Source organism: Phaethon lepturus, unplaced genomic scaffold, assembly GCF_000687285.1.
Source record: "Phaethon lepturus isolate BGI_N335 unplaced genomic scaffold, ASM68728v1 scaffold6161, whole genome shotgun sequence".
NCBI classification, from domain to species: Eukaryota; Metazoa; Chordata; class Aves; order Phaethontiformes; family Phaethontidae; genus Phaethon; species Phaethon lepturus.
In genome coordinates this window covers 23,364-33,117 of record NW_010516857.1, presented here as the reverse complement: position 1 = coordinate 33,117, position 9,754 = coordinate 23,364, and the positions used below count along the sequence as shown (strand labels likewise).

The 9,754-nt window shown below is 40.0% G+C and overlaps 1 protein-coding gene across 1 annotated transcript in view; it reads right to left on the bottom strand.

The window, feature by feature from the left end:
• Nucleotides 1-1,776: 1,776 nt before the first annotated feature.
• Nucleotides 1,777-9,754, bottom strand: part of MMRN2 (multimerin 2) — a 21,239-nt gene continuing 13,261 nt past the window's right edge. The window contains exons 3-7 of the mRNA XM_010296187.1: nt 9,167-9,273; nt 7,708-7,770; nt 6,292-6,465; nt 3,287-5,197; nt 1,777-2,279 (exon numbers count right to left, since the gene is read on the bottom strand). Of these exons, the coding sequence (XP_010294489.1) occupies nt 1,891-2,279; nt 3,287-5,197; nt 6,292-6,465; nt 7,708-7,770; nt 9,167-9,273 (2,644 nt within the window). The 3' untranslated portion in view covers nt 1,777-1,890. The remainder of the gene's footprint in view (nt 2,280-3,286; nt 5,198-6,291; nt 6,466-7,707; nt 7,771-9,166; nt 9,274-9,754) is intronic.

The window sequence follows — 9,754 nt, the reverse complement described above, 5'->3', positions numbered from 1 at the left end:
TATGTTCTCTGTATTTCATTGTGGAACTTAGCTGGTAGCTGCAGAATTGGTGTGCACTTGAAGATGGGGTGTTCCTTGAGCCACCCTGACCTAGGCAGCACACTTGGTTTGTCACCGCAGAACGCTACCACCACAAAAGCCCGTAATTGGAGGACCACTGGTAAAAATGTCTGGGTCACCCCCGTATAGTAGCTTTGTACTGAAAGAAGCCGGTCTCACCATTTGATGCTTTTTCTCCTTTTTGACATTTCACCTTTTCAAATTTTGCTCCTCTTCCTTCCCTCAGATATTTGAGCAATCTGTGGGACAGCAGATGACACTGAGCTTGCAGGCACTTTGTGCTGCCTGCTGCAGAGCAGTGTGTGAACATCTTGTGTGAAAATCAGCACTGGCTAGGAGTAGACGGGAGATCGTTTTTAGTCCTTTCCTTCGTTGGATTTTTCAGGATGGAGAATAACATTCTCAGCAAGTCAGTAGCTAAAACTGCTTTGTAGCTTTATTTCAAAAGATACATATTGTCTGCTAGTCAAACTGCTGTCTTAAGTGCAATGTGTATTGGTACCGATGTGTTTTTTAATTTTGTAGTTTAGTGTTGCATACAAGTAGATAGTGAGAAAACTCCTTAACAGCAGGATGGATTTCTTTAGAAAATGCTACCTTAAAAAGGCATAAAATACATAGTCAGCATTTGCCTCTTTCATCAGAAATACTGGGAATTTCTAAATTATTTTCTTTGGGGCAAATTTAATTGTTTTAATATTGTTTTGTAAGGTATTAGGATAGACAAGGAAAAATACCACAATAATTGAACTTCTTCAAAAGGAAAGCCTTTGCAATGCTCTTTTTAACAGAAGAAAAGTTTAAGCCATGACCAGACATGGTCATCGTGAGATTTTGGAACTTCAAGCAAACTCCACAGTTTAGAAATTCTACTCTTTGGTTTACTCTAATTATAAATTTATTTTATATTCAACAACGACAGCAAATCAGTGAGCTTGCCTTTTTCCTGTTTTGTTTTATTTGCTTGCTTGCTTGGTTTTAAACTGCTTACTAAATGCGGAACTCTGGTCTGAATTCACAATATTCTTCAAGATTATCTTTAGAAATAAACTGCATTTTCAACAGTATTTTTGGAATATTGTTGACATTTTCCTAATGTCTCAATGTAGATCTAATTCATCTTAACAACGTTATATTGCTATCATATTTTTCCAGTGCAGTTGAAATACAACACAGGCCCAGAAGCAAAAAGACCGGGCCATTTCTAAGATCGTTGCTTACATATACTAGCACAGGCTACGTCTTACTGGGTTTGATCAATCTCTTCTAGTGTTCATGTTGTGCGGAGACTGAAACATTGGGAGTGAGTTGCAGAAGTTTCCAAGACAGTCTGTGACTGCCTGTGGTCCACAGAGAACTAAAAGGTAAAATTGTCCTGGCTTCTTGGTTTTAAGCTAGTATTCACAAAATATGAGAGTTGATAGATACTGTCCTTCCTAAAATCTTTTCCTTGCCAGTGGTGGGTGTATTTGCCAGGGGAGGGTACTTTTTTGCTAGGGGAAAGGAGAAAGTATTTCTGTTACAAGCGAAGAAAGTCTCACAAAGCAGTTTTTCTAATTAGGTGCAGTTCTCACAGTGGAAGGATTTGGGAATGCGTGCTGGTACATTTGGGGCCCAAACCATTAGCTTATCACTTGAAAGAAAATCCCATTGCTGCTTATAAGCAACTAATCAAAAGCCAAACACTTCCAGAAAAGAAGCATGAAGACAAATCTAGGGTAGTGCTATGTTTAAACACATGCAGTAGGATTGAATACATCACAGATGAAGCAATAGTGAATCGATCCATTGCATCTATGGAAAGATATCAATAAAACACAATGTCACTGTTCAAGTTTTAAATACTAGGAATCCACCCATTGTTGTCCCAGGTGGACTCCGTGTCACTATAGAGCCCTGCAGCAATTCAAAGCATACTTTCTCCCCCTTCTCCATTTCTGCCATAGCAAAAGTAGTCATGGTGTTTCCATTTGGTGTTTTCCTCTGACTACTCGATAGAGTTCTTTTGTACCCACGGCTAAAGGAGAGTTGTCCTAATGCTGGTCCTGAGCTAAACTCCACAGAGACGACGAACAGGTAGACACCTTTATGCGGTGCTTTAAAGTAGCCGTGTTCAGGGAAATAGCTGTTTCCATAATTGAGGTAAGTTTCATTAAACCTCAGAGTTTTTTCTTTATCCTTTCCTTCTGAGAATCCCACATGGAATGCCACTGCTGAGTCTGAAAAAGAAAGAGGAACAGGTTTGTAGCAGTGAGCACTCTTCTCTCCCCAGGATTGTCAGGGTGGGAGATAGGGTGAAGCGTTATCAGGCCTGATTTCTGTGCGCTCCTTTGTAGAGCTAAACGCTTAAAATTAGTATATGCCTTGGATTAGATCAAATGGTTCCCTGGAAATATCTGAACCATTACTCTTGGAAAAGTACAAAGCTGAGACCACCCAGGGAAGAAAAAAAAAAAGTAGCACTTTTTTTTTCTCTCCTAAAAATAAATTGATTTTAAATACATTCTCTGCTTATTCAGTCTTAACTACAGTTTTGCAGCACAGATGCCTGAAAGGGCTGATTTTTGCTTTGTGTTTTGTGTCCATAGCAAGGGCTACAATCATAATAGCCAGTGCTAAAGCTGTGGTGGTCGTAATTACCAGGTGCTTACGGCCACATGCTGGCAGGTAAAGCAAACTGACTGGTCACAATGAAGTATAATCTGAAAACTTGTCTCTGAAGCTTAGCCATAAGAGGGAGAGTGTGCGCTCTGGTCAGTCCTCCCTGTTCCACTTGTGCAAATTGTAGCAGTTAATTTAATGTATCTGTCCGCATTAGGAAGGATTTAGTGCTTCGAAGTACACTCCTTCCAGAAGTAACAGAGGACAAAGAAGCAATACCAAAAAACTCAGCAGTCCCCATCAGCTTCAAAAGGGAAAACTGCTACTACATAACCATGAGCCACCTACAAGCAAAATTTGTGTTACAAACATCTAAAGCTGAATTAGTTCAAGACCCATTCTCCAGCAGCTATAATGGGTGTAATTTTATTGGCCTCAAGCAAAGTGCAGCAGTGTATCAACTTGATTCTCGCTCAAACTGCTTATTTTGATAGTGGAGAAGGGTATAAATAATGTCAGAAATCTAACAGGTCTCACAATTTATATGCTCCTTTGTGTGGAACTTACAGCAGGACCCAGAAAGAAGCTAAACCTGCACATGAGCAAGTGAAAGAAAAGAACCCACCTTTTTCCAAAAGTTTTGTCTGCACTGTATTTCTTCCACTTATTGTCTGCATATTTTCTCTGTGCTTCTCAGGCTTTTTCTTGTCTCTTTGCTTGTCTGGACCTTTATGTTGTCTTCTCACTTTCCTGGTCAGCATTGACTGAATCTTTGTAACATCCAGACTTATATTTGAGGCAACTAATTCCTCGTTGCTTCCAAATAACTTTTTAAAAATCAGTAGATGTTCCTCCAGTTTCTGATTGATGGTTGCTAAATCGCCTGAGAGAATTCCCACAGAAATGTTGAGTGGCTCAATTACATTTGCTATTGTATGATTGCAGCAGAGATTCGTGCCACTTCTGAATTCATGGCTCTTGATTGCCTGGCTCAGGTGTTTGATATCATTCTTCAGAGTCATGATATCAGTATAAGTTGAGCTATCCAAAGACTCATCTTTGGCAGCCTCATAGTTAGGTTCCATATGTTCTACAATGCTGCGTTGACTGCTAACTTCATCTAGAGTGGAGGATGTTTGTGTTTCTTCTTTGGGATGCTTAGGAGATGTATGAGCATGATGATTATTCTGTTGATCTCTCTTCAGGAGATGAAATCTCTTTATAAGAGACTCTAAAGTCACATTTTGTTCTTGGAGTTTATCTGAGATGTGCCTGAGAGATTCTTGCAGCTGAAATACTGATGATATTAGGATACTAGGATCTTCTTCAAACAAGACTTCCATAAATTCTTCACCCAGTAAAGCCTCTAGTGCTGCTTCATGCCGCATGGCATCTTCTAAGAGAGAGCCAAAAGAACTGTTGAGGTACTTGATGTGTCGATGGATTTCTTCATCCTTCTTCTTCAAGAAGCCTATGTCTTCTGAAAAAGCTGTAACTTGGGACTGAAGCTGTCTGTTTTCTTCTTGACGGAGATTAAGAGACTGATGGATAGATGGAAAAGCTGAGGAGAGCTCTTCAATTTCACTCCTCAAAAGATCTCTGAAAACTGACTCTAAGTGCTTCATATACTTTAAGTTTGATTGGGTGCCTTCAAGGGAATAAGTGATGTTCTTTAAATCTTCCTCCAGTACATCAGTGTCAGAAGATATTTTCTGGCAATTACATTCCTCCATGTACCTCAACAGATCTGAATAGTTTTCCCGAAGATTTGAGAGAGTATAGTTGAGCTCTGATATTTGCCTTTCCATTGCTGCCTTCTTTTCTTCCATAATAAGTGATTTCTCCATTAAAGTTATTATAAGATCTTCTGGCCTATACTTCGAGATATTTTTTTTTAACTCCTTAAACCACCTCTCTAAAACTGCAATATTTTGAAAGGCCACATCTGACTCCATGTAAAGTTCCTTAAGCTGCTTTGCATGCCCTGCCAGAATGTCATTTATTTGTCTGATGGTTAGCTGGGTATTTTCATCTTTGGGACCATGATGTGAGGAGAGTTCTGTTAAATTTTTTTTCAAAGTCTCAAATTTATTTTCAAGATTGTTTTGCTCTCGTTTCATGTTTGCTATGCTGTTGTTCAAAGCTAAGAAGTGAGACTGCTGTATCTTATGAAACTTCTTGAGCTTTGTGTCAGTATCTGCCTTCATCGTGGTGAGATTATAGTGAACACTAGCCTGCTGCATTTGCAGTTGGTTCTCTATATCTCTTTTCACCTGATCAACTTTCACTACATTTTCTTGGACTTTTGATTCAAACTTAGTTCCCAGTTCCTGGAATTCCTTCCTGGGCACAGTACTCTCTTGGAATCTTTCTATGCTTTTCTTGTTGGCTTCCACATCATGGGACAGGTTTCTTACCATGTTCGAGAGGTTCTGTAAGCTTCTGTTGAAGCTTGCCCACATTGGGTTAAAATGTTTCCTTAGGAAATTCTCCACATGGGGAAACAGAACTTGCTGCAGAAGCCTTTCCTGGACATCTGTTAACATAGTATTAAAAAAAAAAAAAAAAAAAAAATTACACTCTGCTTTAGGAAAGCATCTTAATCTGGCCAGGGTAACAAGTACCTATTTTTCTAGAGTAACTGCTATCTCACTCCCCAAAATCTGAGCGCATGCTAAATATTTACAGTTACAAAACCAGCCTAATTTTAAATCAGGGTTACTGTAAAGCACATTGTGTCTGCAGACAATAACTTTAATATGTGTTGACTGCCCCATTTAAGTCATAAAAATACCGCATTTTGAAATCCCTGGACAAGCAGTTTTGTAAGTGGCCATAACTGCCCATTTTCACAACAGTTCTTAGCTGGTGGGCTCTTGCTTATTTGACTGTCTCATCATGTTCTTTTTCTGACGCTTTCCACAGTGCACCTTCTACTTCACAAAGTTGCACAGCATCTTAACAGCTGAATATTCCAGGCCAGGACTAAATAACTTGAAAAATCTGTGAAGTATCCGTACTAGATGTGAATTATACTACGGCTTGATTTTTAACTTTAACGTTTGAACTCAGTGCCTTGAAGTTCACTGAGGACGGTAGTCGGTATCATTAGAAAATGCTTCTGTGAGCCAGTGGCTTGCATTAGTAGGTCAAATTCGATAGCTCTTTGTTGTCCACTGCAATATATGACAGGAATAATGGTTCAGACAAGGATTGAATGTTGCATTTTGTTACATACACCAGTCTGATACTTGGTACATCAGAGTATATAGCACAAGTATGAAAAAAAGAATGAAACCCAAACCTAAACTCTGCATCCCTATAGAAGAAAAGAAGACACAGAAGCAGAGTAGTTAGCTAACAAATAGGTATAAGCGACCTCTCTATGCTGTGGTTAACGCATATTCTTAAATTCTAGAAAAGTGCAAAGGAATCTGCCTTTCATCTCATTTCCCATTTCAAGTTACTCTTGAGTTTGTTTCATTTATTTGTATTGGAATTGCATCCAATTTTGCTCTCTTTAGAAATAACCAGCAGGCAAGGGTATTTTTGTTTTCAGTTTTTCTTTCTGATCTGCGTGGTTTTACAGGGCCTATTGGCAGGCTGATAATTCTGCGTCAGACCTCTCACCTGAATTGCTCTGGTTCACTTCTAACACCATGCTTGTACCGTTGTTTTCAAATATTCTCTGTAAGTCACCTAAGTTGCTGACTGCTTGATGAATATCACTTTGAAGATCATCCAGTAATGCCTCATGATTTTGAATGACTTCCAACATTTCTCTTGAATCCACTGATGTTGACACTAATCACAAGATTCAAAAAAACAAAGTCATGCAACGGAGTGCAGCGACCCGGTGACAGGTATTCCTACAAGACCTGCAAGCTCTGAGAACACCAGTGTACTTTTGCTCTGAAATTTTTGCACTAACTTTTAGGGGGTGTGATTTATAGCACCTAAACTCGCAGTTTCTTTGCAAAATTTTTTTTAACAGTGATGAAAACCTAATATATTTCAATATTAACAGAAGAATTTCAGCCACGCTAGCCATGATGGCAGTGAAATACTCTTCCTTTAAAACTTCCCCATGCCATAGAAATGTTCTGGAATAAAATGACTCCTTTCAAGCCAATTGACTTGAAAGGATAGCAAGGTTTAACAATCCAGAATAAAAGGAGAAGATGAAGGAGCAATTGAGGTGTTTCACTAAGGAATTGGAAGCGCAGGGTGTAATTGTCATAGCCCCTTGCTGAGAGGACCCTTAACTGATGTTATTCTAAATAAACACCTGCTAATTTGAGCTGTAGATTTCGAAGTGTACACTTGAGATTTGCAGAAACTGGTGTGTATATCCAAGCTGTGCCATCCTGGGGGCCTCTTACCCTGCAAGGTTACCTTTGACCTTTCAATCTAATGTTTTATAAACTTAAGTCCTGCAAAGCAACTGCTTATTCATTCTGTGTTGAGAGCATACTGTAAAGAAGACTCTTTCAGGGCTGTAATGAAGAGCCAATCGCTGGAAGATAGTTAACAGCACTGCAAGCCACACCATTTCACAGAGGAGAAGGAAAGGTCCTTTTTGGATACTTAGGTTGGCAGGCTAGAGTGCCAGAGATACGAATCTACACTACCTCATAATAATAATCTCAAAGCTACTGGATAGATGCTCTAAAATAGCATTTTGACTGGATTTTTTTTTTCTGGCAAGATTTGTAAGCATGGTGTGCTTTCCTGTGAATCCACATAGTAGAGCAAGGAGTTAATCATCCGTGCCGTTGAAAGGCTGAACGCTCTGTTCCAGCTGGCATTCTCACTGGGTATTGCTGATGACCAGCCAGCATACAACTTTGAAACTTTTGGCTGCTTTGTCTAGAGCATTCATGTAGTGTTATAGCAAAAACCCTCATTTAAGCCAATAAATGAAATGCAGTTGTGTAAAAGCTTTTCCAAATAATACTGTCACTAGAGACTTTGTCCATATCTTCTTTTTCCAGTCAGTGACTGAGAGGTAAAAGAATGGCAAGCAAAGTAACTTCAAACACATACTATGGTTTGATTCTTCTTCCCGTCCTTCAGTTTGATTTCCTGGCACCAGAATAAAATTGGGATCTGCAATTGAGATATAATACAGCTGTGAAAATGGTTTAGGTGCAGAAACTACTATGGTATAGCAAGGTGAGAAAGGGCAATTTCATGTGTAGTGTGACAGATGTGTAGATGGACTTCTGCATTGCAGAAAGGCAATCCTGCCTAGAGAGCTTGCTTTGCTTCCAGTACTGCACTGGCATACAACATTGCATAAATGGTAATGCTGTGCAGGGTGGATTTTTAATTCATGCTGAGTTACTAATTATAAGAATTTAGTCTTTTACGAATAGATTTTTTTTTTTTCTGGGGGTCCTATCAAATGATCTGCAAATTCCTCTTCTTTGTTCCACAGTTACCTGAATGTTCCAATGGCACCAGCTACAGTGAGTGGGGCCGTACAAATACGGAGATAAAGAAGCAGCAGCTGGTTTTGGTCAATGAGTGTAACAGAGGAGAGGCTGAACTAGAAGCATTGCATTTGGCAATATCCTTCTAACATCAAACATGGAAGTCAGGCTGGGGCATCACCTTAGACAGAGATCTGTGAAGAAAAACTAAACCTACAGAGATTAAACGAGGCACACCCATTTTATCTGTGGAGTCTGTTTGGATAGGTGAGTTAGGCAAACGTCAAATGCTTGTGTGAAAATTTTCACACGACATTTTTGTTATGGTGGCCTTAATTACAAGGGGTAGTTACCTTTTATCTGTTTAAATTCTCCTCCTGCTTTTGGACTATTATTTGCTAAATCCTGCCAATGCCATGAAGCACTCCAGGTTTTTAAACCACACTGTCCCCCCTCTCTTTTGCTTAGCAGCTGCACACATCGTTATTCAACGCTGCAAAGAGTTGTAGTAGTTTACTACTACATGGAAGTAGCAGCCTGGGCTCTGTTCTTGTGCTGTCTCCCCGCTCTGGGAGCCGGTATCTGTTGCAGCCAGCATAAGCGGAGAGGAGGCAGCGGTGCAGGCTGGAGAGTGAGCCCTGCCTACCTTCTTTGAATTTGGGTATGTTGTGACTTCCCTGGCCAGGTGACTTCATCCTGTAAACTGACCGTAGGGGCATTTCACATACCAGTGTTGCTTTCTGATGTCACCAGATTCTACCTGGAATTAGGCTTTCCTAGGTGGACCTCTATATCTGACAGGGCCTCTGGCAAATGAACGCCTTTATCCATGTATAAAGATTACAAAGCTGCTACTAACAGAAGAATAAGTAGCTGATGCTATTAGCTGCTAATTGCAGCGACTCCCTTGTTTCAAGGTATCGGTGATTTGGGGCATAGCAGACCAAAGAAAATAAGGCATCGATTCCCCAAAAAAAAAGGAAAAACAAATAGGCAACCTTAGTTCTTGCCACCGTGACTGGCATTTAGTCATTAATTCCCACGCTTGTTCTCTTGTAAGCTTTCCTTACCACGCTGTTCACAGTCCTTGCCAATAAATCCAGGGCAGCATTTCCACTGCAAAGACTTCAAAACCTTCTGTTTCACTTGATAGACTGGCTTCAGAGCTGTCCTGTACCTGGGGAGTAAGGGTCTGGGCATTAGCTTGCAAGTTACTGTCAGCTGGCGTCACTCAGGGTAAATTCACTGACTCTAGCAGCAGTCTGGTGCCAAGCGTGTTCTGGATGAGTAATGCTGTTAAGAAATTTGTCATAAGCTGTATCACTGCTGCTTAGTAAAATGTTTAGGCAGTCCACAGCAATTTTTTTCCCCTACATAAGATTGCTTTTCAGGATTACTGTCTATAATAGCTGTGTGCACATTTTTACATGCAGACAGAGTAGAACTACTATTTCAGTGTGGCTCCAGTGGTCTGCCTCATGCTTTACTGTTCTTCGGTAGAGATTTTTCCCAAACACGCTGGCACTGATCTCATGCAAGTCTGAGAAACGTCACAGATGGAAAATTCATGTAACTATCAGAAACACAGCTGTAATATTTATTGTAATAGAGTCCGTTGCAATCAACTTTGGACTGAACTTGAACTTGTGTAAAATTCT